Raw genomic sequence first — 20,945 nt, 5'->3', positions numbered from 1 at the left:
AAGAAAAGCACCAATCTTAATGCAAATAAGTTGTGAAGCAGATGTCAGTAGAAGCTCAAGGCCAGAGAATTCCAGGCAAGTTGCAGCGATTCGAGAAATGGCATTAATAACATAGTAGAAATCGTCACCATATCTTTGAGAATGCCATAAAGGTAGTAAGCTCATATCATTCATCATGGAGTAAAACATAACTATTAAACATAGTAAGTTAGCTTGTGCTTCGTCAAAGTTTTAACGACTTGACTATTTGAAACAATATTGTGACCAATTGACTTAGGAAAGCAATTTCCAAGACGAAGTTAAGCCTCGAGCAATGAGCTCATAAAAGTCAGACTTTTATCAAATGTTTTGTGGTTGAAAGGATGAACAAGTCATGCATGTAACTTGACTAAACCAAGGAAAATGTAGGTTAATCCATTTTCTAGTAACCTGAATTCGTGGCTTCCATAGAAGCAGGTTTGAGCAAGAAAGATGGTGAATTCAAACATTGCAGCACAAAAAAAGGAGTCATCTTACCTCTATTAGTAGGAATTCTATGGCTACCTCATCATCAACAAATCCTTGTGAGGGATTCTTCAGGAATTAAATATCTAACCGAATCTGATCAATTAAATGTTTCTCTTGTAAACTTTTCAGGAAGAGTTTTACTACAGTAGATAGAACTGATTTCTTAAACTGAGTAAACTCGGTGCACCTTTTTTACAATATTAGAACTACTGAATTTTTACATTAAATGATCCATTTATTGATAAATCTACTACTTTCTCTTTTCTCACAGATTCAATAAGTTGAGCAATCTTTGGCCTTAAACCTGTTGGATTATTTTACCTCTACTCAAGCATTGAAATAAACGACCATAACTAAGGGCATTATATGGCAATGCCTTTGTTTTCTGTTTCTGTTTCTGTTTTCAAAAACCTGAGGAAAATGAACTAGACTGGACATGCATGATGAAACCTTTCGAAATTATCTCTAAAATCTTTAAAGCTTTTGGTAGCAAAAAAAAAAAAAAAAGTTAAAGCACTTGCTTTAATTCATATAAATTTCTTTATATTTTAACTGTAATTCATTTACATGTTTTGAAGTAGAGATGAGGTCAGCAATTCCTATGTCATGGTACATGAGACCATATAGATAGTCCATCTAACAGAACTCAATCTCATAGGAAGACTGGCAAAAACATACCTTTCCTACTTAAATAGTAGAGATTAATTTTTGTGTGATATCTAAGTTTCACCAATCTTCTTAAGACAAAGAAAACTTGGGTTAGGCTCTTAATTCCACCATGATTGATGAGCATTCATTCATATCAAATTGGTTAATGTTCTTGAGCTCATCCGTCACCATCACCAGTATCATCCAGGAAGCAGCCATGGCGGCCATCTTTTGTAAAGTCTGCGGCCATGCCTTTTCTTTTGTGGAAAAAGCACAACCATTTGGTCTCCAACCTTATCTGGTATTCTACTTCAGACTCGACGTGCTTCCATTTGGTCTACGCCACGGCTTTGACGGGAAGGTGACACGTGGATGGCTATGGCCAATATGAATTTACTGTACCGACCAACACATGCAACATCAAAAACAATCATTCCCTGCTTAGCACGTGTCCAACAAATGTCCCACAAGAATTTCCAATCACGCCGGCATCTATTAATATTGATATTGTATTACTCCGGCCCTTCTCAAGATTTGGTATAATTACATGACCTCATCCAATATTTCAAAAATATATATATAATTTTTAATTAAATATAAAAATTTAAAATTTAAAAAATAAAAAAAAATATCAAAATAAAAAATAAAAAATATTTTAAGATTCAAATAGATTAGATAGTGATGATGTTAAGAAAATTATTAGTTTATTTAATAAAAAAATATTAATAGGAATTATGTGTCATATATAGTAAAAATTACATAGTAGAATGTATATTTATAGATGGAAAATCTATAATTATCTTAAACTTCAAAAGATGTCATTGTAATTTATTTTAATATTAATAATAAATTTTACTTGAAGCCATTTTTTTCACTTTTAAAAAAAATAATGACAATTATTTGCCCATATTTAAGTTGAATTCAATCTCCTTGAATGGAAAATAATGGCAGACATTATAAAAATATAAACAACGATATTACTTAATTAAGCAACAATTGGCATGGTATGAATAATTACTTTTAAACTAACATCAAATTGAATTGAAAAAAATATTTCTATAATCAGAGAAACGTTCCTAAGCAACGATTTCGATGTTCCGTGTTGCAGATGGAGAAGATAGACAAAAACAAGGTGGTAGGTTGTGTTAAGTTTTTCTTAGTTAAATAATGTTTAAAATAACAATTAACACAAGAATCAAAGACATGCGAGAGGACACCAGACTGCCCACGTTTGTTTTGTGCCTTTTTGACAGGAGATGCAAGGCCAAGGCCACCGTATTTTGTAGGCTTTTTGACATATAATAGTGGAGTTTAGTTTTCATATAATATCCACAAAAGATGAAGTCATACTTATTTTGGCTTTTTATGTGCAAAAGTGATGCTTTGTGAACCCCATCGTCATACCAAGGCTGGCTTTATTATTATTATTATTATTATTATTTAATTTATTCGTTAGAGCTTAAAGAACATGGTTATGGACTAACACGTAGGCCCCATCAAGCTCTTAGTTAGCAAGTAATTAACGATTCCTGTAATAGATTTGATTTCTAAGTTCGGCAGCTCTGATCATTTGAAAACAATAGGAGAATAATTGCACCAATGTAGCATATAATTTTGCACACCGGTATTCAGGACCTTGATGATTTCCAAAAGTTATATTGGATGCTATAGCTGTTATATTATCTATTAGACAAGCCTCAGCAAAGAAATTTCCGATGGTAGATATGTGTTTTTATTTGCTCATATTTTTGTCGCCAACAAATGGATGATGCATGTTTAATGTAGCTTTGTGTTTTTATGTAACGCATTGCTATATATGATTATTGTAGTTAAAAAAAATTATTATATATTCAAACTAATTAACCATTATTATAATCATATAGCACTTTATCAAGTATTTGGGATCAATTTTATGAATCCACATTCACTGAGTATCATTATGTAAGATCATCTCCGGTGTAATTTCAAGTTTTTTCATATCCTTTGGGATAATCGCCATCCATGTAATCTTAGATCTTTGCCTCCTTTTTTTACCACCTTTAATACAAACTACAAAGTATCTCCCCTCGGTACAGATTCTTTAAAATTTTTGTTGTATATATTTATGGTATCTTAATTATTTTTCCATGACTTTATATTACAACCCAGAACATCATCTAAGAAGACCAGCCAAAAGGTATTTTATGATTCTTTGATTTTGTATAAATATTTAAGGTCTATTTAATATAAAGCTAATACGTAACTATACATATGTATGCTCCTCATAATTCCCCCATTTTTAGTTATGATGACCTCACCAAGCCAAAAGTCTATATCCATTCCAATTGAATTACAGATACCATAGTGTTCCAGGCCATTCAAATTCAATTATAAATGCTATGATTAGCCTGTGGTTCATCTAAACAGACCCATGTTGCAATGTCTCTTAGTTTATATGAAGTATTGGTTGGATGTACTCTAGCATTATTTGTGATAATTTTTTCATCAAAAAAAAAAATCATTTGTTGTGATTGAGGACCTCTTCAAAAAAAAAACTAGCTAGAAGATATTTTTTTGCGCTCTTTGACTCTAAGTATGCAAAATCTATCTAATGTATGATCGAGATAAGACTAAACACATACCTGCAAGGATTCTCATACTTCATTCTTATTTTATGCAACTTCTACAGCTCCTTTAATGTATTCATTTCTTATATTACCTTTTGTAATTTTATCACGCATCCATCTTAACATTCTTATTTCTACAATTCTTCATATATTCAAATCATTAATTCATATATTATTAAAAATATTCCACCTCTATTTCTCAAACTTCCCTTCTTGATTACTAGTATTACTATGGCACAATGCCATAGTGTTGGTACGAATAGATTTAAAGGTTAGAAAGCTTTATACTATTAAAAGCAAAGATATAGCAAGTATAATATGATAAGCAATTAGACCACGTTGTGTTCCTTCTCAAATCAACTTAGAAAGCCTTTGATATAAAATACAGATCCAGTTATCATCACCACTGATCCTTGATTTAAGGTTCTTTCTTCGCTCATTTTGTATTCTATGGGATCCACTCACAACTCCACCGCGTGTCCTTATGCTTTCCCGCATATATATTAATGGCTATCATGCTAAGTTTTGAACACATGCAGTATATCACAAAAGGTCTGCCTTAAAAAAATGTTCTCATGAGCATCTTTTCTTAAATGACCCCGGAATTGATCGAGTTTTAAAATACCATCTGGCCATCACCACTAGTTGCCTTTGATTCCCTTGCGTTTGTGCGCATACATGCATGATCTTGTTCTTTCATGCTTTAGCTGAATTTAGTTGACCAACTGAGAAGAATAAGGAGAACTATTTCAACTAAAAATATTAAAAGAAGACAACAGAAGGGTTTGCTTTGAGAGCTCCTCCTTTAGTGATGAGTGATCATTATCTTTTCTTGCCAGATGCTGGTGGATTAAATTTACTACCAACTAGGTGGACCCATAGGATTCTAATAGCCTCAAGCAACCTAGTCTAGCAGAGTCCCCAGCATGTAGCTAATAGACCAAGTAGCTTTGATCAAGCAATGTGAATCAGATTAGGTATTGAGTTCTTATCACATAAGTTGTTGGTGGGCACATCAAAGCTATGTAAACATATTTGATAGGGACATATGTCAAGTTACATCAGCATCACATAAAAAATAAAAATTGACGCCGTAGGTTCTCGCGGTCATCTTTTAAGTGATAAAAAATAATGCAATGCCTTATTTTTCTAATCATCGAAGCAAAACACAAGATAAAAAAGCCATTTTCCTAACATAAGCTTGAGGACCCTAGGGTTTTTTTTTTTTTAATAATAATAGGTTTAATCTAAATTAGCTCCACAAGTTTTCATGTCACATCAAACAAATTGGCTAATAAACTTGTGGATGATCAAATTTGAGAAAAGAAATGAGTTGGCTATTTGAGCTGCCACAGAAGACAAATTATTTTTACTAGTAAAGAGATCCTAGGAACTGGATGATCAAATTTTTGACTCCAACGAAAAAAGGGCTCTCCGCGCAGGGTTCGGTTTGTACCTTTTGCATGAAAGAATGACTGATCTTTTTTTATGACATCGATCTTGAGACGAGCTTTGTGTAGATCTCAAAGCATTTCGAACTTCTTTATGCATTTGTCTACACAGATCTTGAAGCAGTCATCATGTGATCCAATGATGGATTAATGCGAAGGAAGGTGAATCGATCCTTCACACTATAGATACAACCCAGTGCCCCCATGAGATGGATGATTTAAGGAACCTATCAATAAGATGAAAGATTAGACACATACGTGGAAAGAAATTGGCTAATAAACTTCCTAGTTAAGCACAGAAAGATCAACTAAGATGCAATGCTGCAGGCTCAACTGTGGTATCTTGTGAAATTTATTTGCCATTTGGCATGAGGAACTTAATGCAACTCTAGGGGCAGGTGAGACAAAGTAAGAGTGTAGTTTGAGTCATCTTTCCCTCGGTAACATGTGGAAAGGGATCTTCTTCTGAGGAATAGACCCACCATCCTTTCTGCCTTTTGATTGATGCTCCTTGATTTGCTTGCCCAACGACCACTCGGTAAAAACCTGGAAAATATGAGTTGCCCATAGATGTGGGATAGCAATGTGCTCCAAATGCATTTATAGGTCTTGTACATAGAAAGCTATTTAGTGTTTCCACATATAAAATATTTTTATCCACCCTGGGCATTGGGCAACCATCTATTGGCTATTGCTGTCCAAGAAAAATCCTCTAGAAAAGGAAAAAAAATAGATGAAAAAATAAAAAATGGACACTGAACTGGCTTGGAATTTGAAAAATTCAGCTTATGGTTGATGCCGTTAATTCCTGACCTTGGGTGAGAATTGGGCTCTTCTTTGTGGGTTCCCAAGCCATCTTCTGTCCCGCCGCGGAGCTAGAATTGATGGATAGGATGTTGAAGGATATTTTTAGAATTCTCTCTCTTACATTATTATAGTGCTATTATAATTATTTTTTAAAATAAATATGAATTTCTTATGATGCACCGTAAGATCCAGTGCATTGTGCGTACCATCCACTGCATGATGGATAGCTACGTATCGATATGGATCATGAGATGCATATTGCGCATAGTACTGCATGATAGACGGTATGCATAATACATTGTACAGTACATCACGAGTATTATAGAGTATTATAGAGAATCTGTATTATTTTAATTTTTTTTTAAATAAAATAATAGACACCTAGTCAACCGGTCTAAATACTAATTAATATTAATCTTGCATTTCAAAAGAAGGATGGATAGCTTGGATTCTTCTAATTTTAAATTTTATTTTTTTAAAATATATATTTTTGTTCTTGCCTTACTCTATCTTTAATGGCATTGAAAATAATTTTATTTTAATCACATTGATTGCATAAATAAAATTAACAAAGCCACGATTATTTTGTTAAAATGTATTTGCTATTTTAATGAAAAGTTAGAATAACCTTATTCCCAGATAAAAGCTCTCTTTTATTATTATCTCATTATTTTTTAAAAAAATTAACCACCAAAGATTATTTCAAAACTTTCAGTTAAATAATAATAATAATAATAATAATAATAATAATAATAATAATAATAATAATTTGTACCATATTTATTTCAATAAAAAATTTATTTCTATTTGACTTGCTTTTAATTTGAAGCCAAGTAAAATATTTAAGCTAAAAAATTAGCCGATTTATTTGCTTGAATCAAGTATATACATCCTAGGACTCATTAGCTGCAAGTGATCAATTAAAGGTTCAAAAATGAATAAATCAAATAGATAGAAAGACAATACTAAAAATAACTAATTTTTTTATCTTCACTTCTTGTATTATAACAATATTATATTTATTTTATGCAGTATTTGCAGATATAATTATATATCAATAAAGCATAAATCGATGATGTTAGGCAGCCAGGGTGGATAAGAAACAAGCGCCGTTACTTTTAAACATAACGGAGTTACCAGCCCCCAGCAATAACCTAAGTGCCGTTACAATTCCATGGGCGTTTACCTGACACGTTCTTAAAATTAGTCCGTGTATCATTCCTTGTGATCCGGTGATAAGGCTATTTTAAGAAACAGATCCATGAAAGATTCCACAATGGGAACGAAACAGAAGAAAGATTTCTGGCTCTGAGATGGCTGGCCATCCCACGTGCTTTCCCACAAACTCATCTGGAAGATTCCTTCCTACTTCCAGAAAAAGTGTGAATCCATTGAGACCATAATAAAAATAATTAAATTTAGCAGTTTTCATCCTAAAATATCCCTATGTTCATCTATAAATGGTCAAGTTTACTTCGTTTCCCATCCCTTCTCTCTTTTCCATTGCTTGCGCTCTTGGCGTTCTTCTTTCCCTTTTGGCCGTTTCCATTCCTCTTCAAAGCTGAGTATTTGCTCTCTTTTTCTCTGCCTTCTCTTTTTTGGGTGATTAGAGGGATTCTCGTTATTTTGGTTGATTTTTTTGCGGTAGATGTCTTGTTCTGGAGAGAAATCCATTAAAAAAAATTGATTTTCTGCGTCCTGATTCGCCTGATTTCTCTTTGATTTCTGGGTGTTCTGGGATTTCTACGGCATCTTACGGTTGTTATCTTGTCCTGGAAATGGATCCCTGTTCCAAAATCCGATCTTTCTGAGTGTGAGGTTGGATTTTTTTTTTTTTTGTTTGCTATTGTTGTTTGTGCCGATTTCTGGATTATTGCATCGTTGGGTTGGTATCTCTTTTGGGAAACGAAGCCCTGTTCCAAAATCCAATCTTTTTGAAGGTGGGTTTGTTCTGTGTTTTGGTTTCTTTCATTAGTTCTTTCGGTTGACGCAAAACCCTGTTCCAAAATCTCTCCTTCTGGGGTCCTCCGGACGAATTCCGCATTCTCTCAGACAATATTGCCTTCAAGATATCAACTTTCTTGCTGTTTTGATCAAATTTCACCTCGCGTTGGCTCGAATCCGGCGTTGCATCAATCGGTTCAGCTCCAGTTGTCTTCCATCAAAACCCTCCTTTCTGCTCCCACCGATTGCCCTGGAGATCCCTGTTCATGATATCCATGTTCTCGTTCCGAATTCCATTAAAAGCGCCTCTTTAGCCTTTATGAACTGCGCCACTCACATCCGCCGCAGCTGCTTCCTCCACTCCTTCTCTGTGGTGTTCCTCTACCATTTCTATGTGATCTCATGAGCTAAATCTCTCACCTTGGTTACTTCGAATCGATATAGACTGTGAATTCTCAATCAATTCGATTCCTGGATACCTTGTGATTGGAAGGCTAAGATGTCGTCGGCGCCAGCTCCCCAGACTTCGGGTTCCGAGGAAGATGCGCAGCTCATGATGGATGAGAGGAAGAGGAAGAGGATGCTCTCAAACCGGGAGTCGGCGAGGAGGTCCCGGATGAGGAAGCAGCAGCACCTTGATGATTTGATGAGCCAAGTGGCTCTGCTCAAGGAGGAGAACAGCCAAATTTCAATGCAGATCAATCTTTTCACGCAGCAATATGTGAGGCTGGAGTCTGAGAACACAGTTCTGAGGACCCAGCTGATGGAATTGACCGACCGGCTTCGGTCGCTGAATTCGCTCCTCCACCTTGTCGAGGAGCTCAGTGGGATGTCGATGGATATACCCGAGATACCGGACCCCTTCCTCAAGCCATGGCAGGTCCCTTGCCCAGCCCAGCCGATCGTGGCCTCGGCCGAGATGTTCCAGTGGTGAAGCTTCAGTTGATCTTGTCAGAGCTGTGGTAGTTCCATGAGCTGTTAGTTCAGGTGTTTGCTGCATGATCCTTTGTTACTTGCCAATCTTAAATAGTATTGTTCTTAGTTCTGGGTGTTATAGTGTAGTATGTGTAAATGTTTCTGTTTAATGTGAATGTAAGAGATCAGCTTTTATTTGATGTTCTTGTGTCATTGGTGTGAGACTTTGATCATTTTGGAATGCAATTATAGTTTGTGTCCATGGTGGTCGATCTCCAATGTATTTGGAGAATTTCTACAGTTGATAATGAGGGTATTCTGACTATTATTGAATTGAGCTTGTTAAAACAAGAGAAGGAGAATATCTCTGTAATTCTGATTGATGTAACAATTGTTTGTATACAATACTAAAACAGGGTGTATATATAAGAAGTCTATATATAACAGGCTTTGAGAATGATAACAACTCTATTAATATTATAAGTTGATTAGCTTAGTAGAGTTGAATTTGAAGTATTGGTAGATGAATATGGTTGTTGTTGACATCTTAAAGAAATCTGGAATCAACATTTATATGAACAGGAACGCTAGAATTATAACAACACATGCTATTTGAAATGCTTTTTTTCTTGAATTCTATTATTGTTGTCGGTGGAATGAGGTTGAATGGTTCAAGGCACTTGAATAGACTACCCCAAGAATCAATCCTAGGAGATTCCAGGTTCTTGTTTGTTCCAATTAGAATCGTTTGGTCGGGTCTGGTAGGAGCTTAGTCATGGGAACATAAAGTTAGATCCATCCATTTGAGATGGATATAATTAATGAACATCACCATGGAAGGCAAATGTGCTGATGAAGGAGAGGTTGGGGTTGGAAACATAATATGTTTACTTGGATTAAAATGGCAATGAACTCATAAAATCAGACTAATACTGTTTAAATTTTTATGAGATGTCTCTAATTCTGAATTCTCATGCGTCCCCATCAGTTTCAAGTTTTTTCTGCGAAAGAGATTTGGTATGGTTCGAAGTACGGATTCAGTGTTCCCAACCCATTCTGCGACCATGTGAAAAGCACATCACATCATCATTTTGGTTATAATTTCATTGTAAAAGTAGTCATGTTGTCATGTGCTTTGGAAGATCTTAGATGGATTCCACCATGTGGCTTGCCTTTAGTTTTAGTGGAGCAACAAAATCTACAGCATAGATTTGATCCTACTCATATAAGAGATCTTTCAATTTCGATCTGCTACAAAGTACAGTCGTGCTTTATATGTGTCTGTAGAGTCGGTGATCGACTTCCATTCTGAGCTGATTTGTCTCATTCCAAGCTGGACATGTTCTCCTGCCAATTGGGCAACAGGGGGAAGGTTCAATTTCTGGTTGGAGTCAATCTAAAGAATGGAATGAATATGGAATTAAAAAAAAAAAGCAAAGATTACTTCCTTCTATTTTTTTTAAAAAAACATATTTTAGGGTTATTAATGCGATTTGTTTTCCCAGAAAAATTAGCACTAGTTTCCGAGTGAAGGATCTGGCATTCTATTGAGAGAATTAGTCTCCATGACTCATGCACGGAATTAGGAAATCATCATCCTTTTCATTTGGAAAAGAGAGCTTGGAAACCATTATCATTATTTCATGAGCTTCTATGCTCATATTCTAGCAACCTTCTAGCTTGTTTTTTAGTTCCAGCATTATAAAATTCCACCCTGAACTGGATCTGTGGAGTCTTGGGATACTTGAGCCCTGATAGAAAATTGAATCGAATTTGGTGACAACCCATGGTTGTAAGCATATTCCTTAAATTATTTGTATATATAAACAATTGTTTGGCAAAAAGGGAAGAAGAATTGAAGATGACTAGGCGATAGCCTGTGCGTGCTTCAATCGACATGCTTACATTTAGTTCCTTCTCCAGGCTTAGCCAAACATCTGGATTATTATTTTTGATTATTATTACCAAATGAAAGAATGATCTACTAACTGTTTCACATAACTTTTCATATTAAAGCTCAATCTTTGTGCACCTCCAAGCACATCTTGTATTTTTCCACGCCAAAATTCCACTATTAGTTCACTGCAGAGGAGCAAGTTCATGTCCACTGATCTCAAGTTTGTAATTTAACTGCAAATATACTATTAGAACAACTATGTTGGGACCTCTAGGAATAATGATGGATTGCAATAATATGTGTTGCTACTGAAATCGATCGAGATCAGAGAGAGGACGACTGAGCCTCGCATAGGGTTGCTGGTACTAGAGTGATCTGCAAAATAAGTCCAAACTGGAGGTTGTGGCTCTGACGAGAATCCTCCGATGCTTAAGTCAGAAAGGTAGAGAATAAAGAAGCAGCAACGGATTCTCTGAAAAGGATTGATTGGCTTACTTTCGGTCCTCGGGGCTCCAATTGTTTATATAGAAGGCTGTCGAATAGCTGGTTGCATAGCTGTGACATCGTGCGATCTCGAGATTGTAAGGTCGTTGGATATGTCATTGTGGGCGAGATAATCCAGCTTTTAATCGTTTCTGCAGATCAGGGGAGTCAGTTACACCAGAACCTATTCATTGGGGATGAATAGCTATTGCGCATGTCGAGGAAATAAGTCGATCGAGGTAATAGGGGTGGCTTGTTTGCTAAACGAACCGTACGGACACCTCAGCTCTGCATAATAGTTGGTGGCCGTGGCAACAGCTCGGAATGAAGTATATATCGATCTGAGCCACTCACGATGATGGTCGATCTGAGGTACTCATGATAATCATCGTAATATTACCCCCCTATTTCTGATTTTGAGAGTCAGGTGAAAGGAGCATCCTAAAAGTACCTCGAGTCCAGGGGCATACGCGCCTCCGTATTCATACCTGTCTTCAATATTTAAAACGAGTGACGTCATTTTAGTGCAATTGATGCGGACGGCTGTGACCGATGGAATCATTTAGACGACGGTCCTTTTGCAAATTTAAATATCCAGCTGTGGCTTTTCATTTCCTTCCCTTCCTTTAAATTTGTACTTCAAGGATGTCGAAAGGTGATAGTAATCTTCTCCTGCTCTGATTGTCTATTGTGATTTCTGAAAGCGAGATGGATCCTCAGGGCATGAAGAGGCTTGAGTTGATATCGGCTCATAAGAGGCAAATCAGGGTTCTGCCCGCTGGTCCATCGGCTCCGATGATGGGTGATATTCAGGTTTCGACTGTCGAATCGAAATCTGTGGTTAGAAGAAATGAGAATTTCGCTTCGATCATCGAGCTTGCGATTTATTTGCCAATGGTCGCGGCAGTCACACTCGAGGAAACCCCCTCAGAGAAGATATTGGTGGAGCAAGCACAGGGAGAGGATGCGAGCAACTATCCGTCAGGAGTTTCGATGGAGGAGATATGAGCGGAGGGCACGGTCGGTCTTTTCGAAGGAATGCTAGAAGCAGGCATGGAGATCGGAGAGTCCGAAGAGCTGGTGATGGCTGCCCGATATACCCCTATGGCTGTCCTCTACGCGGATCTCTCATAGCCGGCATCTTCTGCTCCCTCAGCGATAGAGGATCTCCATATCATGGCAAGACTCCCAAGAGATTTTCTTCCTCCGTTCAAGGGGCACCCTTTGGATGGACGAGGAGCGCAGCAGTAAATGTTGGATGCCCTTACATCTCTCATTCAGGTATAAGATCTCCAAACACTTTTCTTTCAATCTTTTACCATCTGCAACATGTTTGATGTTCATTTATAAAATTTTGCACAGGTAGGACATTACCTTGCTAATTTTATCGGCTCCACCCCTGATGATCCATCCTTGGAACTTACAGCGGCGAGGGAGGAGATTGACTTGTTGAGATATCAATTGGAGCAAATGGAGAGCAAGAATGGTGAGCTGGCAAAGGAGCTCGACTCTTCTGAAGAGGTCCTCCATGAAGCCCGGGAGACAATTAGTTGTCGAGATCAGAAATTGAGGTAGGTTGAAAAGTGGATTGAGGCTCTCAAGAAGCAGAGATCTAGAGTCGAAAGGAAGGTCGAAGGTCTTGAGAGACAGATTGAAGGTCTCGATAGATAGAGGTTAGAGGTTGAGAGAGACTATCACTGGATCCGTGATGATTTGGAGTGGCTAAGGAGGACACTCGGGGGAAGAAGAAGCCGAGATCCTTCCCTCCTCCAAACTCATTCTCGAAGGAGTCCCAGCAAGGGCCCATCCAAGAGGGCCAGAACTTCAGAAGGGACGAGCCGCGGAGAAAGAACGCCTCAGGGAGATGGGCGTTCTGCTCCTAAAGGGGTTAAGGCGTCTCCAGAGATACCTGTTGAAATTCAAGAGACCCTGTCGGAGGTGGAGCATTTGAAGAAGTTGGAGGAAAAGAAGGTAAACCACAAACTCCTCTGGGGCAAATTCATAGAGCAGGGGCTTTTACTAAAAAATATTGAAAATAGAAAAAGTCGGTTGTTTAAGAATGAAGCCAAAATCATAATCCAAACTTGTAAGATGGCATTCTTCGTAGGCTTCAAGAAGTGTAGAACCATTACCTGAGCGTATTTCTCCTCAGTCCATGTCGAGCCCTGCAAACTAACTATCTGGATGAGAGTTTGTTGGTTGTGACGGCAGATAGTGCGGAGAGATTTGCGAGGGCATCCCACTTTCTTGCAGAGACGAGTATAATCAATGCAGCCATCCAGACCGAGGGAGATGTTGGTGCCGAGGAAGATTGTTCCGGAGATAGCTGTCCTGGTGATGCTTTCAACCAGTGATTCGCATCTCCTCTCTTTTTTTTTATCTTTTGTAATCTGAGCCTTCCAGTCTTGTAACAGAATTTTCATAGGAACATATAAATGCATTTATTTTTGGTTCCATGTATGGATGGATACGAGTCATGCTCTAAAGCATACTAATCGAGTATAAATACATACTAGGCACCTGGCTACAACTTGAAATCATAAAACTTGATTAGGGTTATAATTTAAGCAAGTGTATAATCCGGGATATGTTTCGAGCAAAGCATGGGCCGAGCCATAATCTGAGTTGAAAATCGAGCTAAATTAAATTTAGCTAAGGTTAGAACCATAAAATGCAATATGAATTATAATTCAAATTTCAATCCGGGCTAGATATCTCATACTTGTCATACAGATTTTGAAAAGATTAAAATTCGAATCGTGTCCATGTGGAAGGTATTGGCGCACGTCTCTGCACGTCCCCTCGAAAGTGGCGTAAAGTATAATTTGCCTACCACTAGCTTTAACTATCAAATCGATGGTAGAAATTATATCCGTCAGTGGTCGTCACACGTCGTGCGTGCGTTCGTCTTCCATCAATTCACATCTCTTGTAATTAATACGCTAATGGAAGACAGCCTTTAAAGATTTCGCTGATCCAAGAACTATTTAAAGCCTCAGACAAGATCAGACATAGGCTCTGCAGAGTTTCTGATCATTTTTCTCCTTCTCTTTTGGCGTAGGCGCTTCTTCTTTCTTCCACCATATCCTTTATATTTTTCTTCCTAGGTGAGAGAAATGACCTCTAGAGATTCTGACTTTATGCCACTAGGATTCTGATTCGAGCTTTTTGAGAGGAACATAATAGTGCTTCATGAATAGTACCAGATCCCTCCGATGTTCTAGCTAGAAGTTTCGGATTCGGACGACCAAGTCTGCCAACCACCTCCGGGACGGATAAGCCTTTATGAGGAGTGTTCTAGGTAGGGTTGCAACTTCTTTTCCACCCCTTCTTTGTGACACTCCTCCGATTCTTCGAGATATTGCCGTGCACGATTGTGTCAAATACACGACGGCATATTTACGGCTTCACTACAATGTGTCTTGGCTGGGATCGATCCCAGCATTGCATTCTTTCACTTCCTTTTCAGCCTTAGATGGCACTCAGACTCGTGCAGATGGTGGTACATGATGCCACAGAAGAGGAAGGATGGCTTTCATTTATCATTTCTGGGCATGCTTTTTGCCATCCACAATTAAAAACCATAGTTCATCTTCATCTCTCAGACGTCAGGCGAAGATTGGGGCTTTGTCACCTAGGGCGAACTATAAGAGGATGCGTTAAAGGAGGCCCCGACGAACGGGCACTTGGAGCAGGATTTGGCAATTCTGCATGGCTTCCAAGTTCCAGATCTGAAAGAGCTGTTATCGGCCTAGACACTATTCAATATCGACATCAGCCAGGCTGCTCCCTAAGATATATGTGGGTCACTTGCTTAGGCCTTGAATTCTTTTAATTTTCGTTACTCCTCCCTTGATAATCTGATCATCTTGATTGTAGAGGTGGTTGCTGGGAAGAGCCTAAGTCCACCAAAAAAAATGGAGAAGAAGATTCCACGAAAAAGGATAGTCAAGCCCACAGGTAAGCGGAGCACCCGTGTTAGAGTTGGGAGTCCTACCAGCCAACTCTAGAGTCAGAAGAATTCGGGCCTCCTCGCATTGGCGACTCTGGAATCGTGCGGGTAAACGATGGCTTGCCTATTGCCTCGGCTATCCCGAACAATCGGGAGGGCCAGACAGACCAAGGTTTGGAGGAGGTAATTCTGAGTTTGCCCACTCCTTCAAGTTTGTCGGCTCAACCAGTATCCCCCATTGTTGATCCCTTCTCAAGAGAGGTGATAGCTGAGGCAGTCGATGCATTTGGAGCTGCGTCGGCCACTCTGAGGTTCCAGGCTTCAGCCTTGATGGACCTCAGGTTGGCGAGTGAGTTGCTCTTTGGGATGCTCCTTCCTGCTAATGCAAATGAGCTGCTAAACATCCCTCGGAAGGAGATGAGAAAAGCAGCTGTGAACTGCCTCATCCGGATATACTGGAGCTCCTGCAATTTCATTTACTTTGTATATTTGTCTAGTGTTTACTCACAAAGGTCATTTTTTTTTACCAGCTCATCCATTATTTAAATGGGTACATAGAGAGTTCCCATGAGCTCATAAGGAAAAAAAGAAGTTCGAGCTCGAGATCAGGATACTCAAAAGTATAAAGAAGAAGGCTAAAAGGAAAGCTGGAGAGGCCTCCATGAGAGCTGACATCGCTGATAGGAGAGTCGAGGATGCTGAAGCTGCATTAAAGAGAGCTGTCGAGGAGAACTCTCGATTGTTGGAGAGAATAAAGGAGCTCGAGGCCCAACTGAAGACAGCGGAGAAGAAGGCAGTGGAGGCTGCTTTCAAGGCTGTTAAAGACTTTCGAACCTCAGAGGAGTATGAGGATGAAAAAGCTGAATATTCTGCTGATGTCATGATGCTGGAAAGTAGTCAATCAAGGATAGAGTCATCGTTAAGTATTCGAAATTGGATCTGAACTTCTTAGATGAAATCTGGGATCCTACCGTAGCGGATGTCTCCGTGACAGGTGCCTCAGCTCCAGAAGCCGCTTTGTAGCCTTCTTGTTTTTTTTTGTAGTAGGACCCTTCATGGCCATTGTAAAAACTTAAGAGAAATAAATAAAATTTATTTTAATCATGCCTTGCCCCTTTTTACTTGTGCATGCCGATCCGTGGTGATCATTTGTTAATGCTGCTTTGGAGCACTTAGTTAATAATATCGCTCTGAGGTGATTAGCCGAGCGATAACTTCATTCTGCTCTTTTAATGCAGACAATCATGGAGAATGATAGCCACTGACTTTTCTGATAAGATTATGCCTAGGAGAGAGTACGGGAGGTGTAAAGGCATGCCACGTGGCCATGCCCCGGTTCGCGAAGTGTCATCAAGGTTTATTTCTAATAGTAGAAAAGTACTTAATTGCTTGATGGATAGCCATGCCTTTTTCGACCATCGATTGGCGATTGATGCAGACATTGGTGTCTATAAATAGGGAACCAAGGGCGAAGGTGTTGAAAATTGTGTCCTAAAATCAATCGTGTGATAATTGAGTTTCTCTTTGTATATGAGTTATTGATTAATAAATAATAGTTATTCTGATATTTTTCATCATAAAGTTATATCTTCTTTGAACTCTTGTACTGTGATGAAGTCCTTAGAACTATATTAGTGTACGATAAAGAAAAGATTTATTGTATAGTTCTTAAACATATTTGCGACCAAATGATACGTCATTACAGGATGATGATATTTATCGAGTGAAAATTATTGTATGCCATATGGGTTGGTTATCCTCTTAATCAAAGAGTGTGGTGACACTGGTATGGCATACAGATGAGATATAGGAGTATATCGTCACTGAACAAGTGACTCACCTGTTGAGTATTTTGCTGTCAAGAGCTGCTCGCAAAAACATAGATATAAGTATCCTTCAGACCTGAGATCACTATAGAGATTTGCAAGTAACTCACTATGCTTTGATGTCGGACTATCTGAATTTCTAATGCAGTGATCGAAGGCTACTGGGTACAGTCAAGTATTTACGAAGTCTGTGTATGGATCAAGATGGGATTGATCTCTCTGGATTATTGAAATTGATGTATCACTGTATTTTAATTTAGTAAAGTCTTGATCAGAATAATCTATGAGATAGATTTGAAAGATTGAAATACAATATGGATGAAGCAATCTCTGTTGACAGTTAATCAGAGACCATCCTAGAGCATTCAGGATCAAAAAGATGAATTATGCGGTAACCATGTGTATGAATTTTGAAATATTCTTTTACGATAATTCGATCTATCTGGATATCGGAGACTATTGCTAGATAGTATCTCGATTAGTGTAGAAATTGATTTCTGTGCTACCAGCTTAGTGTTTAAACTTATGGAGCCATGTATATAAGTCAGATAAAGTAGGAAGGAATTGACATATATTTATATGTTCAATTTGAAAGTACTTAACTTGATTGAACATATAAGCTAAGTTGATTGAGAATTAAGTTATGGATCAAATAGGATTGAAGAGTTGACTATGTCTAGCTAGCACTATACATGAGGTTCAAGTTCGATCCTAGAGATGAATAGTTTCTGATCTATGATCCATGGAGCATATGAAAGTTTGAATTTAAATACTAATTAATTTTAGATTAGATCTGAATTAATTAGGCTTAATTGGATCTAAAATTTCAAGTTAAACTTGGTACAAAAGTTCTAAAAAATTTGGGATTGATAGTCTTTCAAAATTATTTCGAACCAGCTTTGAATTGGATTCGAATCGGATCCGTTTTGGATGAGATATGAGAAATTCTTCTTACACTAAGATTCTCCTCTTATATGGACCGACCAAAACCTAGAATAGTGCTAGTTTGGGGCATCTCATGTGGGTGAGAGATTGGGTGCAATTTGATTGTCATATATGATGGCAATTCTATCTCATGTAGAAATTCTTCTTTCATGAGTATTGGACTGATTCAAATCAGATTTGAGTTAGGACTCCTATACTTATTAAGTTATGAGAATCATCTATAAATAAAGAGGATCTCTACCTATGGATGCATAGCAAAAATAGCAAATAAATCAGATTGAGAAAAAAAAAGAAAGAGAGAGAGGTGTGTGAAGAGAGAAGTCCTTATTCTCCTTAGCCTCTCCCCTTTGGTGCCGCCCCTCCTCCCTTGGGCATGGGCCCTCCTTGAGCATCTCATTTACTAGTGTGAGATGTCATACTAGCACATCTCCTCTCTTATTTGATTGGATTGCGAAGATCGGAGTTCATCTTGCTTTCATGCAGCGTCTGGTGTGCATGCGAAGTAGAGGGTCTGCACTTTCAGGCCTCTGCAAATGTTTAATTCAGATTATTTGAGATTTGATCTCTAGTTCTACTGCTAATTAGATAAAAATTTTATTCTTATTCATGTAGATTAATAAAAAAAATTTTAGATGCAACCTGGGTCATCCGAAGAGAAACAGTTTTCCTTCCCTTCAATTGGTATCAGAGTAGGTTTGAAATACATGCATGCATAACTAAATTTTTTGAGATTAATTATATAAAATATAATTAAAATTTTTTATAAGATATTATATTTGATTTAAATTTATGTATATAAATTTTTTTATCTAATTTTGATTGGATTAGATGAGCCTAATCAATTGTTGATTAAAATTGTTATAAGTTTGTTATAACAGAATTCTACCGTTGTTGAATTTTTGATAGAATAACAACATAAATTAAAATCTATTTTAAATTTATTTTAATAAAATTTTGATATTATTATTTTTATAATGAAGTAAAATTTATTTCAGATCTGAATTGGATCCATTTTGATGGATATTTAGATCTGAATCTTATCGAAATTCAGCACTGTGCGAAAATAGATTTTACCAAAAATTTATTCTTTATGCATTCATGTTTGTATCTAATTAATTTTTTATATGATATCAAATCTAAAATTGATTTTTTATGATCAGTATAAGATGTGTTTCAAATCTGATAAGATGTATATGATGCATCAAATCTAATTAGATTAGATGAAGAATATAATTGATAATATTAAGGATATGTTCATAACATAAAATTATTTTATCAATAATTGCAAGTTGATGTGATTATATATGAAATTAGATTTCAGATCTTAGTAGCCTAGTACTTGGATTGATAAGATCATCAGACCGTCTGGTTATAGAAGATTGAAGAGATTAATCTTTTTTTAGCCTATTCGATGGGTTCTCTTATGACGTGTAGGGGTGTCGTTGTGATTTGATTTCATAAAGAAGAAAAATGAATAAATTTTTATATATTATTTTAATCATAAATATATTTAGATTAAATCTAAAATAATTTATAATTTATTACAATAGGATAAAATCTAGATATAAAATTATTTTAGATCTGAATTATATGTTACATAAGATGTAATCAATATTGATCTAAAAGTTGTCATAATGCATGAGATGTATGTATGAAGTTTAGATCATACCTATGTATGTTTAATTATTAAATATATTATAAAAATTTATTTTTATGAATTAAAATATATGGTATGCTTCACCTGAAACTTTTGTAGAATAGTTTTACAGACTGAAACACACATTTCACACACTTAATTTTGAATTAAGCTTTGAATAATCTAGATTTGAGAATTGAAAATTATTAAGACACCACATAAATCGATGGGCAATGGATTAGCTTAAATCAGATCCTTCTAATGAGTTAGACCTAGGGTTAGAAATACATATGGACTAAGTAAAAAAATTGGTTAAATCTAATCAAGTATTGAATTGGATTAGGTTAGGATTTTTCTCAATCAATCTCAATAGTTGAAGTTTGATCAAGTTCATATGTTTGATCTTAATAAATGGACCATGATTATAGCTCCATGGTTAAGCCTGAATCTTTTGATAGACCAAATCAAAACTAATTAATCAGTTGGTGTCTAAGAAAAGTTTGGCAGATTCGATCAAGTGATTTTTAATTGAGAGCTATTCATCTAGATGCGTCTACAGTGAATTAAGAGCACATCCTTCTCACTGATCTCACTTACCTGATCAACATGGTAGATTATATTTTGATTAGGTCACTAATCGATTCAAGTAGACCCATACCATTAAGGTGAATTAGTGTAACTGATTTAGGTATCTTTAGACTAGCTCATGTCTAATCCTCTATATGACTTGATCAAGTCAGTGGGAGGATTGGCAGCTTGCAGGTCGACTTCTTCTCTTATTCTCAGATCAGTGAAATCAAATTCTCTAAATTATTAGGTCCATAAATGATAAAGTTATGAGATAACTTGGTCATAGCCTCCCATTAAGGTATATGATAATGAGTCTAATATTCCAAATAGGTATTGGAGGCGTCACACGCCTGATGTCTATTACGTATTGAAATTATCATTCATTATATGACCATCATGATGTATCTTCAGATCAATGCTCAGGTTGATCGAGCCACACTCGGATCTGGACATCCATTTGTTGGATGCACTTGGTGTGTCATGTTAATGGTTGGACCTAATCGGGATTTTCAGTGGAGGCACCACACGTCTGCGGAAGGAATATCTGGGGCAAAACCTAATTACTAGAAATTATTTAGAGAAACAATTGGTTATGAACCTATCCATGAATGTATTAAGATTGGCCGAGCCACACTCAGATCCAAATATAGTCCGTGTGGATTCTAGTACCCATTAAGGAATTAGTGTAATTTCTCAAATTAGAGGTAGAGGCTACCAATTCATAAAAATAGTGAAAGGACCTTTAGACTAAAGTTCAT

At 36.9% G+C, this 20,945-nt stretch overlaps 1 protein-coding gene across 1 annotated transcript; it reads left to right on the top strand.

Moving 5' to 3' along the window:
* The first annotated feature begins 7,496 nt into the window (after nt 1-7,496).
* LOC105052591 (bZIP transcription factor 53) lies at nt 7,497-9,138 on the top strand. The gene has a single exon (XM_010933447.4). The coding sequence runs from the start codon at nt 8,463-8,465 to the stop codon at nt 8,895-8,897; it is 435 nt and encodes a 144-aa protein (XP_010931749.1). The 5' UTR covers nt 7,497-8,462; the 3' UTR covers nt 8,898-9,138.
* Nucleotides 9,139-20,945: the final 11,807 nt, after the last annotated feature.

Source organism: Elaeis guineensis, chromosome 10 (assembly GCF_000442705.2).
Source record: "Elaeis guineensis isolate ETL-2024a chromosome 10, EG11, whole genome shotgun sequence".
Lineage (NCBI taxonomy): Eukaryota > Viridiplantae > Streptophyta > Magnoliopsida > Arecales > Arecaceae > Elaeis > Elaeis guineensis.
This window is presented reverse-complemented; position numbering and strand designations above follow the sequence as displayed.

Bases quoted from the DNA above. Each gene is read 5' to 3' on its own strand.
- LOC105052591 (XM_010933447.4), top strand. From the start codon at position 8,463: ATGTCGTCGGCGCCAGCTCCCCAGACTTCGGGTTCCGAGGAAGATGCG.